The 26,255-nt window shown below is 42.3% G+C and overlaps 1 protein-coding gene and 1 non-coding gene across 2 annotated transcripts in view; one reads left to right on the plus strand and one right to left on the minus strand.

Moving 5' to 3' along the window:
* The window catches only part of SNX4 (sorting nexin 4), a 130,771-nt gene that overhangs the window by 28,746 nt on the left and 75,770 nt on the right, over nt 1-26,255 (minus strand). The window contains exons 8-9 of the mRNA XM_060261816.1: nt 22,174-22,239; nt 8,199-8,288 (exon numbers count right to left, since the gene is read on the minus strand). Coding sequence (XP_060117799.1) covers nt 8,199-8,288; nt 22,174-22,239 — 156 coding nt within the window. The remainder of the gene's footprint in view (nt 1-8,198; nt 8,289-22,173; nt 22,240-26,255) is intronic.
* Nucleotides 11,387-11,461, plus strand: TRNAP-AGG (transfer RNA proline (anticodon AGG)). Its single transcript has one exon. It is a non-coding gene; the product is annotated as a tRNA-Pro (tRNA).

A 26,255-nucleotide genomic window follows, 5' to 3' on the forward strand; every position in this document is an offset into this window, starting at 1 on the left:
CCTACAATCTCCTTTCCCTTCCTCCCCCACAACAGACACCCTGTGAGGTGGGTGGGGCTGAGAGGGCTCTCACAGCAGCTGCCCTTTCAAGGACAACCTCTGCCAGAGCTATGGCGGACCCAAGGCCTTGCTAGCAGGTGCAAGTGGAGGAGTGGGGAATCAAACCCGGTTCTCCCAGATAAGAGTCCACACACTTAACCATTACACCAAACTGGCTCTCCCTTTGGGATCCTTCCTTAAGTCATCTTTTGTTGTTGTTGTCAGTCAAGGTTACGAAGAAATAGTATAAAACAGCCATAAAATTTGGATGAAAGATTAAGACTATTTGCCTCACATTTTACGTTCCTTTTTTTCTAAAGCAATTTTTATTATTCTGCAACATTTTATAATATTCAACTGTTATTAAATGTTTAATACCAATACATTGCATTATATTTTCTACCTCCCTCCCCCCTTTTTCGTGACCTCCTCCAGTGCATTTTATTTAAAGTACTAAAAAAATTATAAAAGGTAATTTGACATTTTAAGAATCTTCATTAAAAAAGACCTTATATTTATAGTAAATTAAAAATAAGGAAAAGACCATTAACTATGATTATTATCTATCTTCATTATTATCCTTATAAGAAAGGTTATATTCCCATAATCACATTTTTTTCACTAAAGTCCATTTACGTTTTCTCTAGCATTTAGCTATTGTAAAAAATCACTAAAAGTCCTTTCACCTTCCATTGTTTTTCAACATACTTCTGAAATTTTCCCCACTCATTTTTAAACTCTTCTGAATCATATTCTTTTAAGATTCTAGTCATCTTGTCCATTTCACTCCGATGCATAGTTTTCATAATCCAGTCCCATTTTTCTGGTATTTTGTCTTGCTTCCACATCTGCGCATATAATGACCGTGCAGCTTAAAGCAAGTACCAAAGCATTGTTCTATCTTGTTTAGGCAAATTTTCCATTTGTAATCCCAACAAAAAGATTTCTGGTGCCTTCTTTATATTATAACCCAAATCTTTGAAACCTCTTGATGAATCATTTGCCATTGTTTTGCCATTTCACAAGTCCACCACATGTGGTAGAAAGATCCTTCATGTTTTTACATTTCCAACATCTATCAGACACCTGATTATTCATTTTCAAGTTTCTTAGGTGTCATGTACCATTTTAAACAGTTTTCTTTAACATTATTACATGTTGATATCTTCATAGAGTTCTTCCATAAGTACTCCCATTGTTCCATCTGTATTTCTTTTTATTTATATTTATTGCCCATTTTATCATTTGAGATTTGACCACTTCATTTTCTGTAGACCACTTCAATAATAGTTTATAAATTCTCGAAATCAATTTTTCATTATCGCCAAACAGCATTCTCCCCAGTTCTGTTTGATCTTGTCTTACTCCATCATTTCTAACATCTTGTGCAAGCAAACTTTTAATTTGTTGCAACTGAAACCAATTATACTTATATTCCAATTCTTCCACCAATTTTAACTCCACCTTACCACCATGTATTTTTAATAATTGTTTATATGATAACCATTTCTCTTCATTTATATCTGAATATAACTTTATTACTTCTGTTAGCACAATCCAAAGCAGTTTTCTCTCATCCCCAAATCTTTTGTATTTCAACCAGGTTTTTAACAAATTACTTTTTATGTAATGATGTAAGAAAAAGCCATCCATCTTGCTCTTCCCATAACACAGATATACATGCCAACCAAAAACATTTCCATGGCCTTCCAATGCTAATAATTTTCTATTTCATAACATTATCCCTTCCTTAATCCACACCAAGCATACTGCGTCCTGGTATAATTTTAAATCTGGCACTTGGAAACCTTCTCTCTCTTTTGCATCGGTTAAGATTTTCATTTTAATTCTTGGTTTCTTGCCAGCCCATATAAAGTCTGAAAGTTTCCTTTGCCACTTGTTAAATTGTTTATCAACCTTCACTATTGGAATTGTTTGAAACAAGAACATAATTCTTGTTAATACATTCATTTTAATTGCAGAGATTCTGCCCAGAATAGACAAATTCATCTTATTCCATTTTAATAAATCTTCATCAATTTTCCGCCACAGCTTCTCATAATTGTTTTTACATAAGTCAATGTTTTTGTGATTTCTACACCGAAATATTTTACTTTAGAAGTCACTTCGCATTCTGTTAAGCTTTGTAATTTTTCCTGTTTATTCTTTGACATGTTTTTACATATAATTTTTGACTTTTCTTTATTTATACAGAAGCCTGCCAACTCACCATATTATTTTATTTTACGAAGCAGCAATGGTGTAACTTGGGTTGGGTTTTCATTTATAAACATTACATCATCAGCAAATGCTCTGAACTTATAGGAAAAACCTTTCAATTTCAGTCCCTCTATCTCCTTATCTTCTTGAATCCGCATAAGCAATACCTCTAAGGTAATTATAAATATCAATGGGAGTCTTCCAGCAAAAGATCAACAGGCGATACTCGAAAGACTTGAAGGTACTAAGCTGCAGCTGCAAAGGTCTTTAGAGCCGGGGAAATCAGTTCCTTCAATCAACCTGGATCCTGCTGGCAAACCCCTGTCCCCTTCTCCTCCATAAGCTGACTTAATTGATCTGTCTATGGAACTCTCTCTAACTGGCTCAAGGGCACCCCAACATAACGGTTGTATTTTCACTGATGACTCCAGGGTGCTAGAAAGGATATCCATTATCGATTGACTACCAGCTAGGGAAGCCACAAGGAAGATCCACATCATCTCCTGGAACATTGCTGGGTGGAAGAGTAAAGTGAATGACTCAGATTTTTTGGACTTTTTGAAATCCTTTGATTGTGTCTTCCTTCAGGAAACATGGGCAGAAGACAGTTTTAGACTGACGGATTTTAAAGTTTTTAATCTCCCCGCTTATAGATCTCACTCTAAAGGTCGCAGTAAAGCAGGCCTGGCTGCTTTGGTGAAATCCAGCTTACCATTTAAGGTGATCCTCTTGGATCCTTGCCCGCCAATTGCCCAGGCTTTATTGCTGTCCTCCCCAGCACTGACCCTAATCATGATTAATGTTTATTTAGCCCCTTCTAATGGTGAGCTGGAGTTTGATGCTGTCTGGGAGAAATTTTCTGACTATGTGATGTCTTTGTCTAGGAAATTCCATACTGCTCAGCTTATGATTTTTGGTGATTTTAATGCTCGGATAGGCAGTAACAATCAGAAATGGATCTCTCATTTTGGCTTTGAAGCGGTTGAATCCCTTCCACTACAATTATGTTTACCCCGTTGTTCTAAAGATACTTTAACCAACAAGGCGGGTCTTAGATTAATTGAATTCTGCATAGCGCACAATGTTATAATATTTAATGGTCTCTCCAAATTTCCGGCTGCAACTGACTTTACTTTTTTTTTCCACAAGGGGTTGCAGTGTGATAAAATCTTCACCCAATCTCAATCTTTCCATCACTGCAAATATAAATTATCAAATGCTTTCTCTGCATCCGCAAAAAATAATGCTACTTCTTTTTCAGGATATTTCTCATAATATTCAATAATATATATCACCGTTCTGATGTTATCTCTGATTCGCCTCCTGGAAAGAAATCCTGCTTGCTCTTCTTTAATAAAATCATTTAAATGCTGCTTCAGGTGTTCTGCTAATATTCTGGCATATATTTTGTAATCATTGTTAAGTAATGAAATTGGTCTATAATTTTTTACGTTCGTGACATCTGTCTTTCTTCGATATCAACAAAATTACTGCTTCTTTCCAAGTATTAGGTATTTTCCCATCTTTTCTTATAATATTCATCAACTTCTGAAGTTTTGGTAGTAGAGCCTCCATGAGGACTTTATAAAATTTTGCTGTAAAGCCATCTGGACTGGGTGCTTTCCCTAATTTCATTGAGTTAATTGCCGCCTCTAGTTCTTCCTTTCCAATTGGTTCATTTAATATCCTCTTCATATTATCAGTTAAGGGATTTACATTAATTAGATATGCATCAATTTTTTGCTTATCCACCACATGACTTTTAAACAACTTGGCATAATATTTATAAAATTCTCTTTTGTTTCCTTCCTGGTCAACAATTTTTTTATCTCCCAAAAGAATTGTATTAATAATTTTATTTTCCCTTTTTCTTTTCATTTGCCAGGCCAGGTATTTCCCAGGTTTATTCGCACCTTCAAAAGACTTTTGCTGAAGCCATTTTAAATTCTATTCCACTTCTTTAACAAATGTCTCACTTGACTTTGTAATATTGTAATCTCCCTTATAATTTTCTTTTTCCCAGGTCTCTTTTTAAGCTCCTTCTCCTTCTTTCCAATCTCTTTTTGCAAATCTATCATTTGTTTATCTTTGGCTTTTTTATCCTTGTTAGTCAATGTAATTAGGATGCCCCTCATTACTGCTTTATATGCATCCCGTTTGAAATTGAATGTCCTCATTATCATTTATTTGAAAGAAAGATTTAGTCTCCTTTTCCTTTACTACCACCTTTTCCTGCAGCAAATCTTCATTAATCCGCCATCTTAAAGTCTTTTTAATGGGTTTAGCAGACCACGTTAATGGATTGTGGTCTGCCCCTTTTTAGGAAGAATCTTTATTTTTGTCGTTGTAAGTCCCAGATATTTTGTAATCCATAACATATCGATCCTTGAGAAAGAATTATGTCTTGCTGAAAAGAAAGTATAGTCCCGTACTTAAGGATTAAATTCCCTCCATATATCCACCAAACCTTCTTGTTTAACTAGTTCAAAAAATGACTTTGGTAGTTTTCCTTCGTTATTTTTTCCCCCCAGATCTGTCCAAAATATTTTTGACCGTTTCGTTAAAGTCTCCCATTAGCATAATTTGCTCATATGTCACTTGATCAAGTTGTTGCATAATGTCCTTAAAGAAAGAGTCTTTTGCTCCATTTGCGGCATATAGTCCCAATAACAAAGTCCTTTTATTGTTTAACATCACTTCCACTGCAATAAATCTGCCATCACCATCTTTAAAAATCAACTTTGGGTCCAATTCTTGCTTCACATAAAAAACCACACCTCTTTTTTTTCTCCTTAGCCAATGAACAAAATTCCACTCCTAATTGCTTATTCCATAAAAATTTGTAATCCATTTGTTTAATATGTATTTCTTGTAGACAAATTATGTTACATTTTTGTTTCCCAATCCAATGAAAAGTTGTCCTTTTTTGTGGTGAGTTAAGTCCATTTACATTCCAAGATATTAATTTGTAATCCATCATGGTATTCTGTTTTTAATCTGTACCCTCAAATTCTTTATGCTCCTGCAAAAACTCCGCCATGTCTTTAGTGATTGTGATGGTAAACCTCTTCCCCTTATATTCAAAACCCAGACCTTCAGGAAGTATCCATCTATATCATATTTCACTTTCTCTCAGCTTGTCAGTCAGCTTTTTATACAATCTTCTGTCATTTCTAACTTTCCTTGGCAATTCTTTCATAATTCTTACACTACTTCCATCCACCTCCAATTTACTCTCAAATTATTTGCTTAAAATCCTATTAACCAAGTCACTTGTCACAAATCTCACTACCACATCCCTTGGTAGTTTATTTCTCTTTGCACAGACTGAATTGACCCTGTAAATGTAGTCATAAAAATAACTGGTCTCATCAGGATCATCTCCCAAAAATTCAGCAATGACTTTTATTATGTATGTCTTTAAGTCAGTCTCATCAGTTTCAGGCATCCCTCTCAGACCCCTCTTTTCTCACTACTGCAGATTAGAACATAAGAGAAGCCATGTTGGCCAAAGCCTAGGTGCCCTCAGGAGGTCCACCAGCGGGGCCAGAAGTCCCAAGAATATAGAGCATCACTCTGGCAGAAATGGTTACAAGAGTGGACTCCTTTGCATTAGAGCCAAAGGGTGATTAACATGTGGAATTCACTGCCACAGGACGTGGTGGCGGCCACAAGCATAGCCACCTTCAAGAGGGGGTTAGATAAAAATATGGAGCACAGGTCCATCAGTGGCTATTAGCCACAGTGTGTATATGTGTGTGTGTGTGTATATATATATATATATATATATATATAAATTTTAGCCACTGTGTGACACAGAGTGTTGGACTGGATGGGCCATTGGCCTGATCTAACATGGCTTCTCTTATGTTCTTATGCCCCCCCCCCCCAATCTCTGCACCTGACTGGGCTCAGAAATGTGGTGGAGGAGGAAATGGGCCAAGAAGGTGGGGGGGGGGGGGAGTGAGACTATCATTATGTGATCCTTCTCTCCTGAGGAATGTTCATCCCACCTTCTAGCTCTCCTTCTTGGATTTCCCCCCGCCATTAGAGCTTGCAAGGCAAACTGCTCCAAGTAAGACATAATAAGCATAGACATGTATGTAGCCTCAATGGTTATATCAACCTATGAAGCCGTTTCCTTATTAAAAGTAGTAGTAAAGGAAGAGCACAAGCACTTATATTATAAATATTTATAAATATTGATTAATATTGTTAGTTATATCCACGGTTCTTTATATTTGGTCCGGGAAGGGCGATCCCTTTACCAGCCTTTGATGGGGCGCTGTTGATGCCAGCGTCGAGGGTTAAGAGCTTGGGAGTGCTCCTGGAGTTCTCCTTAACTATGGAGGCCCAGGTAGCAGCCACTGCCAGATCCACCTTTTACCATCTTCGGCAAATACACAGTTGGTTCTAGACCTTGAGTGCAGTGACTTAGCAATGGTGATCCATGCCTTGGTCACCTTGAGAATAGTTTACTGTAACGCTCTCTACGTGGGGCTGCCCTTGAGACTTGACTCAGATTCGGAACCTGCAGCTGGTGCAGAATGCTGCAGCCAGGCTACTAATGGGGCTCCCTCGGCAGGAGCACTGCACTGGCTGCCTGTTGCATACCAAATCCGTTTCAAGGTACTGGTATTAACCTTCAAAGCCATATGTGGCCTTGCCCCACATGTTCCCCAGAGAGCACTTCGACCAAGTTCTCAAAATCTTCTGGTGGTCCCTGGGCTAAAAGAGGCTAGGCTAAATTCCACTAGAGCCAGAGCCTTCTCTGTGGCAGCCTCAATAATCTGGAATAACCTCCCAGAAGCCATCAGGGCCCTGTGGGACTTATCACAGTTCCGCAGGGCCTGCAAGATTGAATTGTTCTGGATGGCATATGACATCTAAATGGGAGAGGGCTGCCGCCCCACCTGGACCTATCTTGTATTAGTACTGGTGGGATGTTCTGGGCTCACAGGTGGAAAGGGAGCATGGGAAGACTGTTCTAATCAGGTCTCTCTAGGCAATGCTGATATGGACCAACTGAATCAGAGAGAATACGTGAGGCATGACCTCGAAGGAGAAGAACACTGAGGCCTGAGAAAGGACTTTATATTAAATAATTCAACTGACTTTGATGGGCACAGGAAAATGGGGGCCATTACAACAAGGGTCTACTTATCGGAGGGACTGCCCACCCACCTTAGTCTAGCAAGACACAGTCTTGTGAATAGCATACTGATAATGGTTGCTATCTGATCTATTAATAAAGCTTCTTCTGCATATACTCAAGAAGTCTTATGATAGTATCTGGGCAAAACTTCACATTGAGGTGGGAAGAATAAAAGGAGCAGAGGGGTTGGGAGCTCAGTGGTTGTGGAGCAGAGCACCAACAGGGAGGAGGAGGAGGAAGGAAGTTGCTTGTGCACCAGATTAGAGCCCTGGACAGGTCTGAGCCATCCTGCAGACCGCGTGTTTGACACCGCTGCTATAAAGTCTCAGGGAAATTGCCTTTATTAACCTGTATAGACGAGACGCTGACTTGCCCAAGGATTCCATGGAAGAGAAAAAGAAAAGCTGGCTTTATACCTCACGACCCGAAGGAGTCTTGAAGCAGCTTACAATTGCCTTTCCTTCCTCTCCCCACAACAGACACAACGTGAGGTAGGTCGGGCTGAGAAAGTTCTTAGAGAACTGTGACTGGCCCAAGGTCACTCAGCTGGCTTTATTTGGAAGAGTAGGGAATCAAACCAGGTTAGAGTCTGCCACTCCAGGTTACAGGCTGCTGCTCTTAAACCATTACACCAAACTGATTTGAATCCATATTTCTATTGCAATGTCCCTTTTCTTTGTAAGCTATATACAAGCGATACAATTAAACAGTTTAAAAATGAGGCCTATTTAAACATTTAGAAATCAGAATTATCACACACAGATGTTGTATATTATATGCTTACCTAAGAGCTTCTGAATAGAAGAGATATTCTTTCAGCTGATCTGCATAGTGTTCTTCCTCTTCTAGTATGTCATCAATAGAAGCTGCATACCTAGAAAAATATTACAGTGAAAAATTAGGCTCCCAAAATTTGATACAATATTATTGAGACATCAACTTTTCATTTGGTTTGTTAGAGCCACCTCATGTTTGTTTAAGAAATACAAGCAATTACAAAGACGACAAACGAATTTAAATTAGTGATTTAACTAAATCACTGATTTAAATCACTGCTCTTTTACAAAGTGTTCTGGTTTCATTCATGTTCCATACAAAATGGACATGTTATACATAGCTGGGACAAAATTTTCTAACAAACTTAAGAAATGCTGATACTGAGGTTGAACATAAAGTCTTTAGCCAATATATTAATTGAAGACAGCTTTCTTCATGGAAGCAGGTGACTAAAATAGCTTTCCTTAACTTTCTCAAAACAAAAGAAGACTAAAATAAGAGCTCTTTCTAACTCCCTCAGGACAAAAACAGACAAACAAAGAGTCAATTCCTATGGCTTAATATATCTACATAATAAACCTATTTGGATGTTAAACAACTTTGAGCTAGTTGCCATTGGCAATGTTAACACCTCAGCCATTGGAAAGAAAATAAAGTCTTGGTAACAATACAGAACACAATAACATGATCTAGAGATGCAAGGTTTTGTTTTATGCTAGAGCATATGACAACTCTGGTGGGTCAGAAAGTGGGCTAAGGGGGGGGGGGCAACAAGAAACTGAATAAAACCTTCAAGCCTATTGCTGTTGCAAAAAAACTATACATCTGTAAGACAATAGTAGCTTCTACATATAATGTTTTCTTTAAGAACAAACAATATTTTTTAGGTTTGAGGTAATAAGTTGTCGGGTGCTTGCACCATCCCCATCAATGATGACCTCTATGATGAAATCAAATTAGGTTTTATTCATTAAATGAAGACATTACAGGTCCAAGACTTTGTCTTGGTAAGACTGGGGCACTCAAGTTTAGGATTACAATGATACTCTTGAGTCCAGACCGTTACATGTTTGAAGCACTAGGTGCCTTTTTCTCTACCAATGAAGCATCCCCCATTTCCCCCCTTCGCTGTTATCTAATCCTGTTTAAGCAGGTTGCTTCAAAAGCAAGAGTCTCCAAGTCATAGCCTTCAACACAAAGCAGTACTATGTACTCAGGGTGAGAAAATTACTTGTATAGCATTACAGACATAATACAGTACATAAGCTAGCAAGCGTGTCAAACATAGCAATTCCCCTCTACAGCAGTTCCCACTACAGCATTTGTCTGGACTTCAGAATGGATGTACTCATGGCAAAAAGCATTCTTGACATAAGTAAGCCATGACCTCAAGTTTACTACCTGATTGCTTATGAAAAGTTTTTGTTCCCAGCAATTTGACCCTAGGTTTAAACAAAGTTGTTCATTATCATCTGCACAAAAGGACAGGGGCTATTAAGAGGTGTCCTACACTGCATCAGTATGTTTTACAACTGTCTTGAAACTCATCTGTAATCAGATACAGGTGGGCAGCTGTGTTGGTCTGAAGCAAAAGAACAAATTCAGAGCCCAGAAGCACCTTTAAGACCAACAAAATTTTATTGTGAATGCGAGCTTTCATGTGCTAAAAGCACACTTCAACAGACAACAGTACGGGATGTAATTAGCAGTCCTACATATAAAGAGAGTGGGCAGTGAATTAGTATGCAAAATAGTGAAAATGTTTTTTAGCAGATTCAACTTTAAAGAATGACAAGTTGGGGTCTGGTAATCATTGGTTTTGGGATGACTGGGTAGAAAAAAACTGCAAAGACAATAAACGTCAGAATTTGAGACTGATGCCAATGTCATTACGTCTCTTAATTGTGAAAAGTAATAAATTCAAGTCTGTTGTATTGTTCCATTGGCCTCCTCTAAAGCAGGGGTTAAAATGACATTCTGCTGTAAAATGAAGCTGCAGTCTACCCTGTTCAAATACGAGTGCAAAAATACATTAGAATATACCTCTCAAGTATGGGTTAAACTAACAACATCCTTTTCTAAGAGTAGTTCTGTCAGAGGGATTTCTACTCTGTTGTATCGCATAATATCACAGACATTATTCTGATACACTATTCCAAAATACATTGGAATGCAGTGGCTACATAGCTCTACTTGATAAGAATGGGTTTAGCATATGTAATGAGATAAGAAACCAATATCCCTGTTCAGTCCTGGGGAAGTGTTTGTTCCAAGTTTCATGATAACTTGTAATTCAGCAATTTCCCTCTCCGTTCTGTTCTTGAAGTTCCTTTGTAGCAAAACAGCTACTTTGAGGTCACCCACTGAATGTCCTGGAAGGCTGAAGTGTTCTCCTACAGATGTCTCTGTTTTGTAATTTCTGATGTCAGATGCATTCCTTGGCGTAGGGTTTGTCCTGCTTGTCCTATGTGGAGAACTGAAGGGCATTGTTGGCATCTAATGGCATATACAATGTTGGAAGATGAGCAAGTGAATGAGCCCAGGATGGTGTAGTTAATACTGTTAGACCCAATGTTCTGAATGAAGTAGACTGCAGCTCCATTCTGCAGGAAAATGTTATTTAAACCGATGCTTTAGAGGAGACCAATGGAACATTACAACAGACTCTAATTTATTCCTATTCACAATTAAGAGGCCTAATGACATTGACATCGATCTCCAATTCTGATGTTTATTGCCTTTGCAGTTTTTTCTACACAATCATCCCAAACCAACGATTACCAGACCTCAACTTGTCATTCCTTTAAACTGCTAACCACATTTTCACTATTTTGCATATTAATTCACTGCCCACACTCTATTTACGTAGGACTGCTCATTCCATCCTATACTATTGTCTGCTGAAGTGTGCTTTTAGCACATGAAAGCTTAAATTCTCAATAAAACTTTGTTTGTCTTAAAGGTGCTGCTGGACTCCAACTTTGTTCTCTCACTTTGTTCTCTCACCTCTTTCATTGAGGACAGCCACAGAACAGACATAGTGTCAGAACTAAAGATGGCTACAGGTGTCACAGCTTAAATAGACTAGGCAGGAAGGTGCTTCAGCAGTGGGCACTGGGACCGCTGAGGGAGAACAAGAGCAAGAAGCAACCAGTTCCAAACCTGCTGAGGAGGAGGAACCTCCAGGCCCGAAGGGGAGGGATGGTGGCTCAGTGGTAGAGCATCTGCTTAGGAAGCAGAAGGTCCCAGGTTCAATCCCTGGCATCTCCAAAAAAGTGTCCAGGCAAATAGGTGTGAAAAACCTCAGCTTGAGACCCTGGAGAGCCGCTGCCAGTCTGAGAAGACAATACTGACTTTGATGGACCAAGGGTCTGATTCAGTATAAGGCAGCTTCATATGTTAAGGGAGGGACGGTGGCTCAGTGGTAGAGCATCTGCTTGGGAAGCAGAAGGTCCCAGGTTCAATCCCTGGCATCTCCAAAAAAGGGTCCAGGCAAATAGGTGTGAAAAACCTCAGCTTGAGACCCTGGAGAGCCGCTGCCAGTCTGAGAAGACAATACTGACTTTGATGGACCAAGGGTCTGATTCAGTATAAGGCAGCTTCATATGTTAAGGGAGGGACGGTGGCTCAGTGGTAGAGCATCTGCTTGGGAAGCAGAAGGTCCCAGGTTCAATCCCTGGCATCTCCAAAAAAGGGTCCAGGCAAGTAGGTGTGAAAAACCTCAGCTTGAGACCCTGGAGAGCCGCTGCCAGTCTGAGAAGACAATACTGACTTTAATGGACCAAGGGTCTGATTCAGTATAAGGCAGCTTCATATGTTCATATGTTCAAGATGACAACTATGGATCCAGTGGGTCTCATTCAACTCGAGATGCAGCAATTGGCCACCAATCTGAGACAAGAAATATGAGTGGTGGCCGAGTTCAAGTTCCAAGAGGTGTGGCAGCAGTTCACTGACCTGCGAGGCCAGCAGGGTGGAACCGATGGTGGAGCCCTCGTGCCTAGGAATGTGCCTGCGGGTGCCCTTCAGCCGAGAAATATCCTGACTAACCGGGGACTAGAGGCAAAGTTTGATGGGGACCCAAAAAAGCTGGAATGCTTTGTGATCCAAGCCAACAGCTACCTGCAAGAGTGGGGGGCCTCCTTCCCCTCTGAGGCAAGTCACACAATTTCCTGGGCTCCAAACTAGAAGGCATCGCAGCAAGCTGGTATGCCACTCTCCACAAGACCCAGAACTGAACTCAGTTCAGGACTTCTTGCATGCCCTCCTAGTGCAATTTGAGGACTTGCTATGAGAGATACGAGTGTGCAATGAACTCCAGAGCCTACAGCAAAGTGTGCAGTTGGTGAGAGAATATGCTGCCAAATTCTGCACCGATATCACTCGGGTGCGAGGATGGGACAAGCGCATTAAAGTTGTTCAATTTCAGAAGGGGCTGAACACCACCCTCCTTGACCAGGCCCTAATGCAAGCAGACCCTGATACCCTAGTGGGATGGATCCAGCTGGCGTACAAGGTAGAGACTCGCATGCAGAGAGTTGTGCTCCAACAACAAGGGGGCAAGGGGGGGACATGAGTCTTGGTCCGGGGAAAAGTCCGGGGGCAAGAAGCCACCTCGCACTGACAACTCTGAATGGAAGGGGAGCCAACGCCTGTGCTACCACTGCAACTCCCCAGGGCAAATGGAAAACAAGTGTAACAACAGACCTCAAGGCCCGCCCCCCTTGCTTCGAAGACCACCAGAGGAGCAAAACCAAAAAAGAGAGCAACCACAGAGAAGAAAGGAGCCCAGACCAGGGGAGATGGCACTGCAGTGACCTACGATGCCCAGTCCGAACTGACCCTTATCCTCGCTGAGTCACGATTCACCTCCCTTGATTCCAAAGAGGAGACTGAGAGTGACCAGCCAGTGGGAAACAACAACAACCTACTGTGAGTGGCACAATCCAGCAGGTCGAGGAGACATCCACGCCACTACAGGTGAGAATAATGGGGACCCTATTTTTCGTACCTTTAACCTTATTGAACCCTGAATTGAAGCATTTTATGCACCTGAGCCCTCCTAGACTTGGGCGGCACTAAAGATTTAATAACCCCCACGATTATAGATGCTTTGGAATTGAAATCTGTACCCCTAGTCAATCCCATCTAATTTAAGCAGAATGGATGGGACCCCAATGTGTGGAGATCCTTGTACCCATGACACAGAACCATTGCCAGCGGGACTGGGCCTCCATTGGGAGGGAAAGACTTTCATCATAGCCCCCTCAGTATCATTTGAGGTGGTATTGGAAGTTTCTTGGCTGGCAGAACATGTACATGAGATGGAGCAGCCAAGCCGTAAGTTTCATTGACAAACTATGTGATGCCTGGGATCCTAAACGGGGCCCCAATCCACCTCTGATAAATGAGAAACTATGTTTAGGAGGTGTACAGCATTCCGTCTCAGTATAGAGACTTAACGGTATTCGAAGAAAGCGAGGCAGATGAGTTGCCCCTGCACAGCAACACTGCCTGTGCCACAGAGCTGATTCCTGGACAACCTCTCCCCAAAGTCAAAGTGTACTCCATGGTGTGGAAGGAGTGGGAAGATCTACTCAAGTTCCTGGACAAAAATCTAGCCCGGGGCTTTTTCTGTCCCGCTACCTCCCCACATGTTGCTCCAGTACTATTCTGGAAAAAGAAAGATGGGGGATTACAACTGTGCAATGACTATTGGGGAATTAATGCAGTGGCAGTGACTAATGCCTACCCATTGATAGTGATTAAAAACGTATTAAGCACGGTGGCCCAAGGGAAAATTTTCACTGGATCTACGAGGCGCATATTTTCGGGTGTGAATCCAAGGCGCATATTTTCGGGTGTGAATCCAAAGATCTACGAGGAGCATATTTTCGGGTGTGAATCCAAGAGGGGGATGAATTGAAAACAGCTTTTAATATCCCTATGGGACAGTTTGAGTATTTGGTTATGCTGTTTGGCCTCCAAGGGCCCCCGAGGGTCTTCATGAACCTGATCAACAAAATACTGAGAAAGCATCTATACAAGGGGGTTCTGGTTTAACTTGATAACATTTTACTGAATTCTAATGATCTAAAGAGTCATGTGAAACTAGTGAGAGACGTGTTGAAAAATATGAACACAAACTGTTTGTAAAGTTGTCTAAATGTGAACTCCATAAAACTGAACTCGATTATCTGGGATTTAGAGTATCGGTTCTAAAATTGAACCGCAGCCCGAAACAATAGGGTGCCCAGGTGGCTAATTTTTTCATAAACGAGTACCCCTGTGTGCCTATTTTTTATACATTAACTAAGATACTATTATTAGGGTTTGTAGAATCTTTCGGGCTCAAGTGCCGTGTTCTACTGGAGAAAGTTTTCCTTCCAGACGTTTCGTTCTCAGCTGCGGAGAACATCCTCAGTGGCGTTGCAGCCACAGCAGGCGCTCTGACCTTCTTGGCTGCTGTGCATCACTCAATGCACAGCAGCCAAGAAGGTCTGAGCGCCTGCTCCTGTCATGCCTGCACCAGACCCAGCCCTTGCTAACCCAGAGCAGGAGCCACCTGAAACTGATCAGGCCACACCAGGCCCTAGCTCATCCCCTCCTGAAACTGATCAGGCCACACCGGGCCCTAGTGCATCACCTCCTGAATCCCCGCCACCTGTGAGCCGGCTCCGTGAAAGGAGACGGCAGGAGTTCAAAGACAGACGGAAAGAAGCACGCATGCGTGGGAGGAGAGATCTAAGCCCGGAGTACTAACGAGTTAACAAGCCAGCACAGTATATCTGTAGTCCTGGCCTTAGGGCAAACTGTGCTGGCAACGAACGATCCTCCTCGGACGTGACCACGCCCTGCACCCTCTTGCCTGCTGAGAGAACCCGTTTGCTCCTGACCCGGCTTGAATCTTGGACTTGGAACTGGACTCTGCTTTTGCTCTGTGGACTGGCTTAGGTACTTTGAAGATATTCGGCTTGCTTCCTCTGGCTTTTGACCCACTGCATTCCTGTGACGACGCGCCCTGCTTCTCCCTTCGGCTGGACTAATTAGGACTGCTAGATAACGCTTGTGCTGCTCCTTGAAAGCACCGTAGCCGGCTGCCAGCGTCCTGGCCAATTGCCAGGGCAACAGCAGCCGCCCGTCTCTACCTGCAGGTCCGGGTCGTGACAGCTCCGGCTGCAACGCCACTGAGGATGTTCTCCGCAGCTGAGAACGAAACGTCTGAAAGGAAAACTTTCTCCAGTAGAACACGGCACTTGATCCCGAAAGATTCTACAAACCCTAATGATGTTACCAGCCGTGAAAACCTGAAATCTTTGATAAGATACTATTGTTTTGGGCTGCGGTTCAATTTTAGAACCCTAATCCTAACCCTTATCCCAATATGTAGACTCATTCCTAAAACCGTTGGTGACTCAGGTGCCAGAGATTTTCAAGGACACCATGGACTTCATTCAACAAATAGAGGATTGGAAAGTGAGGGAGAATCCAATCCTTATATCCTCTGATATAAATGCACTCTATACGTGCATACCTCATGAAGAGGCTAGATTGATTCTAGAGAAGACTCTTGAGAGTAGATCTAAAGTATCTCCTCCAACACTTTTTACTAGACTTGATTGACATAATAATTGAAAAAAACTATTTTAGATATGGAGAAGAGTTTTTCTTACAATTACAGGGTATAGCGAAGTACATTTGCACCGAATGCAGCAAATCTATTTGTGGCCTCATTGGAGAGTTCTGTTGTCAATACTCCTAATAATTCTTATCATAAGAATATTCTCTTATATAGAATATTTTTCGACAACATCTTTTACCTCTATCAGGATGATGCCACTGTAGAAAAGTTTTTGCAATGGTTGAATACCATTCATCCAACTATTAAATTTTCAGGTCAATATAGCAGATCTAAAATTAATTATTTGGACACCATAGTTTTGGTTTCTACAGATTTTAAACTGGCAGTAAAAACATATAAAAAACCAACTAACAGAAATTCGTATCTAGCTTTCCAATGATATCATGCCTACCATTTAAGAAATAATTTGCCTTATGGACAATTTTTGCACATCAAATGGGATTCAGCCTTGGAAATGGATTATAAAAGGGACAGTAATCTATTCACTAGACTATTTAGCAATCGTGGATACCCGCAGACAGTAATTCAGCTGGTTAGGAGAAGGACGAATTTGAAGGAACGCAAAACACTTTTTAAAAGAATGCCCTTAAATATAGAACCCACACAAATAACCTGGGCAATGGATTATACACCACTGTCAGGAGCAATTTAAGAATATAATCTTTAGGAATTGGCATACCTATTGGCTGACTCCTCTGTCCCCCACCCACGTCAGCCCTGGAACATTGGAAATAACTGACCAAATCCTCACATACACTCTTGCCTCTGACAGGCACACATCTCAGAAACTTTAGTGGCTACTCTCCCTCAGAAGCCCTTACAAATGGCTCCCGTTCTCCTGCACCCTCCTGAACTGCCTCCAGGCCGCCATTGCCTATGTGGCCAACAACAGCATGCAGCCCCCCACCACCACCAATGGCCTTAAACCCTTACAATAGCTACTGCTGTCCTGTGCCCTCACAAATGGCCTGCAGTCCAGGCAAGCACCTTGGCTGCCCCCGAAACGGCCCACACAGGCGGCTGACAACAGTGTCCAGCCCCTGTCTCTCTCACAAATGTCCTTAGCAGACTTTGCACAGGGCCATGCCACTCTGCTGTACACTCTACAATGTCATTGGGGCTCCACCACAAACACCACTCTGACACCCTCTGCAAGGCCCACAAAACAGCCCTCTAGGCTGCTGCTTGCCTTGCACTGCCTCTGAAGTTCAGGCAGCACTGATCACCCTCCTCTACCCTTCTAAGGCTGTGCTCACAGCCCTTCTTCTGTACATCCACCTCCAACATGGCCTCTGAGCTGCCTCTGCAAAAGCCCTCTCCAACACCTCCAAAAGGGCTCTCCCAATGCATACCAACAACTCCTCATTGGCCCAAACTCTATCAAGGTATACAGCAACTGCTGGAGCCAATAATGCCTATGTCAGCCAGGCTGAGGGTGGTGGTGTTCACTACTGTACTGGATTGCCCAGCGAGGATTTTTTACTGAGGGAGAGAGTTGGCCTCTGCTGAGAAATGCTTCACCTCGCATGACACAGGCAGCGTAAAGCATGGGGGAGGGATTGCATTGCACAGCCAGGTTACTGTGCAGGCAGGGGAAACACACATCACCAACCTCTGCACAAAAACCCCCATTAATACCTCAAATAACCTTCATCCTTTACAATTTCTATCTTGCTATACAGAGGCAATACCGTCACATTTTCTGTAACTGACACTGGCAGGCTGTTAACAAGTCCAAAGGTATGGCAACAGCAGGGGCTGCAGCTCTGTGATACAGCATCTGCTTGTCATGCAGAACCTCGCAAGATCAATCCCTCCCATGTCCTTTAAAAACTCTGCATGAGACACTGAAAGCCTGCTGCTACTCTGAGTGCATAAAACTTACCTTGGAGGACCAGGAGTCTGCTCCTGATAAGGCGGGGGGAGGAGGCCTTTTCAAGGCCTATTTTGCCCTTTGAGGCAGAACTCTTAGGCCCACTCCTGACTACAGCTGCCAGCTCCAAGTTGGAGGGAAATTCCTGGAGATCTGTTGTGGAGTCTAAGGAAACCAGAGTTTGGGAAGGGGAGAGGCTTTGATTGAACATAATGCCACGTAGTCTACTCTCCAAAACAGTTATTTTCTCCAGGATGGGGCAAGAGCTATGTTTTCTGGAGGTCAGTTGTGATCCCAGGAGAACATCAGCCTCTACCTGGAGGCTGGCTACCCTAGCCCTGGCAGAACCCTTGGGGTGACTTGATGCCACCAGACAGGCATGACTTAACTAGACCTGGTTGCTTCCTGTTCAGCAGCAGCCACCCCACCCACCCATGACAGCCAGTGTGACTTCACAGTTGCCAACTCCAGGTTGGCAAATTCCTGGAGATTTGAGGGGTGGAGCCTGGTGATGATGGGTATGAGGAGGGGTGGGACCTCAAGATAGGTACAATGCCATAGACACCAACCCCAAAATCATCCATTTCCTCCTGGGAACCATTGCTGCCAATCTCCAGGTAAGGTATGTAAATTTGGAACACTCCATGAGGGTTTTAAGTTTATATATCTAAAAACAAAATTATCCACAGTATTTTTAGATATTTAGAAATATTTTACAGTCCATTTTTCAAAGACAATATACAATGTTCCTTTTTAGTTTGTAGGACTTCCTGAAGTTCAATCATTCTTAACCAGGTGTGACTGCAATTCCCAAAAAGGTGTGGCTGCAGCCAGACTGCTGCTTTCACCCTTTCAAGAGAAGCCTAGAACAAATAGAAGTGTGGAACCGTGCTAGATCCATTGGAGAGACTGAGCAGAGCCAACTGAAATACTGCATCCCTTGGTGAGCTGCCTGAGGAAGGATTTACTCCAAAAGTAGATGGAAACAGCAGTCCGGTTGCAGCCAAACCTATTTGGGAATTGCAGTCACACCTGGTTAAGAATTACTGAACTTTAGGAAATCCTACAAACTAAAAAGGAACATTGTATATTGTCTTTGAAAAATGGACTGTAAAATATTTCTAAATATCTGAAAAATATTGTGGATAATTTTGTTTTTTTTAATATATACATTAGTTAAAACCCTCACGGAGTGTTCCAAATTTATATACTTTACCCCATACCCAGGAATCAGCAGGTGAGGGCTGGAGATCACTCAGAATTACAACTGCTCTCCAGATGGCAGAAATCGGTTCCCCTTGAGTTCGGGGTGAGTGAATGCCTTCACTCAGGTGGGTGGGAAGATAGCAAGGGGGGGGGGGCACTCACTCACCACCTCTTTCCAGAACCCGTTGTATTTTTCTCCACAATGGGCATTACTCTTGATTACTATACATGGATGTAAAAACTGGACAATGAAGAAAGCTGACATGGAAAATGTTGAAAATTGATTCCTTTGAAATGTAGTGTTGGAGGAGAGTTTTATGGATATCGTGGACTGTCAAAAAGACAAATAAGTGGGTTCTAGATAAAATCAAGCCTGAACTTTCCCTAAAAGCTAAAATGACTAAACTGAAGCTATTGTTACTCTTGTCACATTATGAGAAGAGTCACTGCAAAAGACAATAATACTAGGAAAAGTTGAAGACAGCAGGAAAAGATGGGTTCATTCAATAAAGGAAACCATGGTCCTCAGTTTACAAGACCTGAGCAAGGCTGTTAGTGATAGGACGTTCTGAGGAAGAAGGAGAAGATGAAGATATTGGATTTATATCCCACCCTCCACTCCGAATTTCAGAGTCTCAGAGCGGTTCACAATCTCCTTTATCTTTTTCCCCCACAACAGACATCCTATGAGGTGGGTGGGGTTGAGAGGGCTCTCACAGCAGCTGCCCTTTCAAGGACAACTCCTGCAAGAGCTATGGCTGACCCAAGGCCATTCCAGCAGGTGCAAGTGGAGGAGTGGAGAATCAAACCCAGTTCTTCCAGATAAGAGTCCACACACTTAACCACTACACCATATTGGCTTTGCCAGTTCTGGAGATCATTAATGCACAGTGTTGCTGTAACTCAGAAGCAACTTGATAGCACTTAGCAAATACACACACAAATTGTCTTCTGTTCATTTTAGCATACAATGAGAAAAGGGTGGTTAGGAAATCCTCCTTTGAAGAGGGGAACACACAAAATACAGCAGGAATTGGAAGACTAGGGCCAATCTTTTTTCTTGCCATTGACAAATGGAGGGCTGGGTATGACAGCCAGAATATTCATCACCCTCATCAACTGAGGAAGAACAAAGTGGCAGCAGATTACAGTAAAAATGAACATTAAGGCCTGGGTCAAATGGGCAAATGGAACTTCCATACTTCCGCATCAGTGCCCACAGTTTTAAGGCTAGGAATTTGCACTTTCACTATTCAACAACTGCTAGTATCGCTATAACAGCCTCTCCATCCCCATGACTGCTTACCTGTCCAACAAAAGCCAACCACTGTTCACAGAGTCCCTACCAGAAACAAGGAAAGGAAGCAAAATAAGACTTAGCCTATCACTTCCTGTGACAACACCATACAGATACAAAGGCCAACACACACTAAGATATTAAAAACACATATTAAGATATATTTTAAAAAATACTTGCTTCCTATCATAGATCAGACGGTCATCCAATTGAGGGCCAGAATTCATCAGCCAAAAATGGTTGCTTCAGAATTATGCTGGTAACTCTTCCTTTCCCTTTACTGTGAATTTTGAGTACTTTACATGTTAGGAAGATAGACTTTTGAAGACAATTCAGAAGCTACAAGCAGGTGCAAAATGCAGCAGCTTGTCTATTATCATCATTCCTATTTTGAGGGTCCTTCGGTGGATGCCAATTAGTTTCCACCAATTAGGTCTTTACTCTTTAAAGGAGGCTGCAAAATTGGGGAATCCCCTGCTCCCACCTGGGGGCTGGCAACCCCAGTTCTTCCACTGTTTACTAAATGTTCTGCCACTGTCCAAGCTTAAGCTTTTCTAGTGGCTGCCCTATGTCTTTGGAAAAGCCCCTGGAAGAAGTCAAGGGCCTTCCTACCTTCCTGACTTTCCGGAAAGAATACAAAATAGGGTTGTTCCGAAAAGTTTTTGGGGCTGCCTGAGCTAAAGGGGAATACCCTGCTGGTGGGATCATACATAGTTTTTGGTCTCTTTTTAAACATACGGTTTTAATGTTTTGCATTGTTTTTAAATGTTGTTACTGTCTTGAGATACCTGGGAGAAAGGTGGGTATATATATTTCAAATAAATACAATATATATAAACTGTCATCTGAGGTATCAACGACTTGCATTCATGTGATTATAACTATCCACCCAATGAAACAAAGAAGCAGACTGAAAAAGCCAAAATGGTGCCCAGAAATATCCACCACAACACAGGCTCACAGAATATAACTCTACTGATTGCCATGTCCGGCTCAAAGCAGGCCAATGCTTCATGTTTACATTTAAGATGCCTCAAGTTCCTACTCTTTGTGGTTTTATAGCAATGTACTGCTATGCAAATATTAATATTTTAAAAATAATTTAAAAATTAAGAAATGGCTAACAAATACATAATAAAAGGGAAAGTTTCCAAGGAAAGAGTAAAGCATTTTACATACTGAATGAAGCACAACTGGATTATATTCTGAGGCCACTATTGTCGCTGGACCTCTGATCTCCATTCTCTTCCCACATAAGTGGGGTTTTTTACTACTTCAATTTAACTTCTGACGTCCACTCCCTGCCCAAGTTCCATCAATACAGAAGTTCTGGATATTAGTCTGACAAGGTTCAGAAATGCTGCAAACAGTTAGGTCAAGCAGGAATCTTATTCTGCCCACCAAATCGTGCAAACAATAAAAAATAACATTTCTTCGTTCATTCAAATGCTGCAGGTGGGTTTCATTTTCTCTTTTCTGTAATGTTTTTTTTTTTTCCCTGTCTGAATTTACGCAAATGCTACCTGGGTGAATGCTAGCAGGTTAAGACTTCAGGTGCCCAAAATAAGCAAAAAAAGGTCTAGGCACTGAACAGACAGGAAATTGTAAAACAAAACCCATAAATTCACACACTGCCAAACAAATGAAGAGTATCAGATCTGCCGCACATTAGGTTTTATTCTACCAGTTTCTGGCATAGTAGTCTGAAGAAAATGCTAGAAGTGAGCCAAACTTGTCTGCAGTTTCAATAATAAAAAAGAAATCCCTTTAAATCATCAGGGACTCCCTGAGCTACTTAATGCAGTAGACTCTAAAGCAGTCCTAACCTACAGTAAATGAAATGCTGCATGGCTGAGTGCTGTTCTTCAAAACACACCATCCGTCCAGCTCTGACTCTCCACTCCCCACCCTCTTCTAGCATTGTCCATCTGGTTTCCATCAACTCTCAAACAGTCAATACTTACACATCCATGTGATGGCCAGCACTCTGCAGCCCATCCCCCATCTCCTTCTCTATTGCACTCCATTCACTAGAGACAAAAAAGCAAATCAAATTTAAAAACAACACTGCAAGTGAAGAACAAAGACGTTAGCAAGCTGCATCCTGTATACTGTCTCTCCCAGATGATACCTGTATGGAGAAATGTCAAAGTTTCACTTGGCTTGGTTGATGAACTTCCTTCAGTCAAGACTGGTAAACATTTGAGCACCTACTTTAAAGCCTGTTGCCCCATCTCAAATGCTTGCATCATTTTTTAAAAAAGTCTATTTCAGCTGTTTAAGGACTGGGGCCAAAAAAGGGATGTCTTGCTTAAACAGTCGAAATTGGAAAATGTCAACATATTACTGAAGATATTGTGACCTTTTCTTACATAGGCAGTTAATGCTTTATTTCTTTGAATTAACGTTTTATTTACATGTCTGGGATATTCTAGAGGGGAACACAATGCTCCCCAATTTTATTTTATTTTTAAATCCAATGATATTCTTAGATTTGCATTAAGCCAAGGAATAGAATTACACTAATTAACACCACCAGATCAAAATGAAACAGACAGTGGAATATTAACAGAAATTGGCAATTATCTTTCTTTGTTTAAAACAATGTATTATACTGTAATATATCGTAATGACACTTATCATTTGTTATTGAAAACTAATACATATACATTACATTTTCTCCACCCTTCCCCCCTTTTGGTGACCCCCGGCAGTGTATTTTAATTAAATTGCTAAAAGAAGGTAATCAATTTTATCTATTAAAGAATCTTCATAAAAAAGAAAACATCATAAAGCAAAAAGAGAAAAGGAAAGAAAAAACCATGTTATAATTGTAATCCATCTTCATAATAGTCCTTTAGTCATTATCATGCCCGTTTAGGCGGCGAGCGTATTTTAGCTCGCCCGCGGAGCCAGATGGACCCTGAACGGTTCCAGATGGCTCTACGGGGTCCCTGGCCCTCTGGCAATTCCCTCGATGACCTGGTGGAGTCCTGGAATGATAGGCTCTCCAGGGCCATCGACGAGATTGCACCTAGACGTCCTCGGCACCCCCGCCTAAAGCTAGCACCCCGGTATAACCAGGAGTTGCGGCAATTAAAGCGAGGACTCAGATGACTAGAGAGGCAATGGCGGTGTACTCAAGACAAAGCGACTAGAGCATCTCATAGAGAGTGTATGAAGTCCTATGAGATGGCAGTCAAAGCCGCAAAGAAAACATACTTTGCGGCTAAGATTGCGTCTGCAACTTCGCGCCCGGCACAACTGTTTAACACAATTCGGACTCTTATAACATCGCCACAGGGCAGCCCAAACGCTAGCCAATTGGAAATCGGCTGTGAGGCTTTTGCGAATTTTTTTGCAGATAAAGTCGTGTCGCTCTGCCGCGACACCCCCGCCATATTGAAGACAGTATGCGAACCCGAGGCTCCTTGCCTGTCTTCAGATTGTGTCTTGGATGGTTTCAGTGCTCTCAGCCTGGAGGAAGTTGACAGGATCCTCTTGTCTGCACACCCTACAACTTGCAATTTGGACCCTTGCCCCTCCTGGCTTATTAAAATCTGCCAGAGGGAGCTTAGGTATCCTGTACGGGATATCATAAATAGATCCCTGATGGAAGGGCAATTTCCAACACCTCTTAAGGAGGCAGTGGTCCGCCCCCTCTTGAAAAAAACAACACTAGACCCGGCCGAATTGGCACACTATCGGCCGGTCTCGAATTTACCCTTTTTGGGTAAACTCATTGAGAGGGCAGTGGCGTTGCAACTACAGAGTTTCCTGGAGGATGCTTCCATCCTCGACTCCCATCAGTCGGGCTTTCGCCCAGGTCATGGGACGGAGACAGTGCTGGTTGCCCTGGTGGATGATCTTCAGCGGCATCTGGACCGAGGCGGCTCGGCGGTACTGATGTTGTTAGACCTATCAGCAGCGTTCGATACGGTCGACCATCGGTTGCTGACCTGCCGTCTCGCCGACGTGGGGATTCAGGGGTTGGCTTTACAATGGCTTGCCTCTTTCCTCGAGGGTCGGGGACAAAGAGTGGCGATTGGGAATGAACTGTCCCGGAGGTGCCTGCTGGATTGCGGGGTCCCGCAGGGAGCAGTGCTTTTGCCGATGTTGTTTAACATCTACATGCGCTCTTTTGCCCAGATTGCCCAGAGATATGGGCTGGGTTGCCACCAGTACGCTGATGACACCCAGCTCTATCTACTTATGGACGGCCGGCCTGCCTGTGTCCCAGAAAACCTGGACCTGGCATTGCAAGCCGTGTCTAGATGGCTCAGGCTGAGCGGGCTGAAACTAAATCCAGCGAAGACAGAGGTCCTTTGCTGGGGTCGCCGTGGTCCAGGGAGAGAGATTCCCTTACCGGCCCTCGATGGTGTACCTCTGACAGCGGCGCACAGGGTTAGGAGCCTGGGGGTGCTATTGGAGCCTACTCTAACTATGGAGGCCCAGATAGCAGCCACTGCCAAGTCCGCATTTTTTCACTGTAGGCGGGCAAGGCAGTTGGCCCCTTTCCTGGAGAACGGCGATCTGGCAACAGTGATCCATGCAACGGTCACCTCGAGGCTGGACTACTGCAATGCCCTCTACATGGGGCTGCCCCTATGCCGAACCCAGAAGTTGCAGCTAGTGCAGAATGCCGCCGCCCGGCTGTTGTTAGGGAGCACATTCAGCCGGGGCTTCGGGGACTGCATTGGCTGCCGATAACATACCGAGTTCGGTACAAGGTGCTGGTTATGACCTTAAAAGCCCTTTATGGCCTGGGATCTGCCTACCTTAGGGACCGTCTCTCCCCACATGTTCCCCAGAGAGTGCTAAGATCGGGGTCTCAGAACCTCCTTATAATCCCTGGGCCAAAGGAGGCCCGTCTGAAAGCGACCAGAGACAGGGCCTTTTCGATTGCAGCCCCCTGTTGGTGGAACCAGCTCCCGGAGGAGGTGAGGGCCCTGCGGAACCTTGAACAGTTCTACAGGGCCTGTAAAACAGCCCTCTTCCGGTTGGCATACAACTGACCGATACCGGGATGCCTGAATATTTAAACTTATGAACATCAGAATATTTGAACACTGGAATACTTGAAGAACTGACTTAAGGAAGAGGTAGCATAGTATATTGATGTGTGTTTTATGTATTTTTATGTATTTTACTGTTAGCATTCTGTGTTGTAAGCTGCCCTGAGCCCGCTTCGGTGGGGTAGGGCGGGATATAAATTGAACAAATAAATAAATCAATAAATAAATCACGAGAATTAAAAAATATTCCAATAATCTTGCTTTTTTACTATACTTCATTTAACGTTCCTTTAGAGCTTAATCATTGTCAAAAATTGCCAAATATCTTTTAACATTTCATTGTTTTTCAACATATTTTTGAAATTTTCCCCACTCATTTTTAAACTTCTCTAAATCATGTTCTTTTAAGATTCTTGTAAGTTTGTCCATTTCACTCCAATGCATAACTTTTTAAAAAAGCAATTTCATTCCAGTAACATGATAACAATCAATTCTTGCATTGTTAATTACTTCTTTTTATCTATCCCATATATTACTTTTCTAACCCCTCCTCCCCCTGTTACTTGACCCCCGCCAGTGTTATATACTTAAAATACTAATATCTAAGGGTACCCTTAACGAATAAGACAAAAACTTCTATTTTTCTTTCTTTTAAGACTTAATTATTATCAAAAATTGTCCAATGTCCTTTTATTTTCCACTCTTTTTCTATATAACTTCTAAACTTCTTCCACTCCAACTTAAAAGTTTCAAGATCATAGTCTTTTAAAATTCTTGTCAATTTGTCCATTTCACTCCATGTTATAACTTTTATAATTCAATCCCATTTCTCTGGTATTCTTTCTTGCTTCCACAACTGTGCATACAATGTCCTAGCAGCTGAGAGCAAGTACCAAATTATAGTTCTATCTTCTTTTGGAAATTTTTCCATATATAATCCCAACAGAAAAGTTTCTGCAACTTTGATTTCATATCCCCAAATCCTAGATATTTCTTGTTGAATCATCTGCCAATACTTTTTTGCTCTTTCA

Source organism: Heteronotia binoei, chromosome 21 (assembly GCF_032191835.1).
Source record: "Heteronotia binoei isolate CCM8104 ecotype False Entrance Well chromosome 21, APGP_CSIRO_Hbin_v1, whole genome shotgun sequence".
NCBI lineage: Eukaryota > Metazoa > Chordata > Lepidosauria > Squamata > Gekkonidae > Heteronotia > Heteronotia binoei.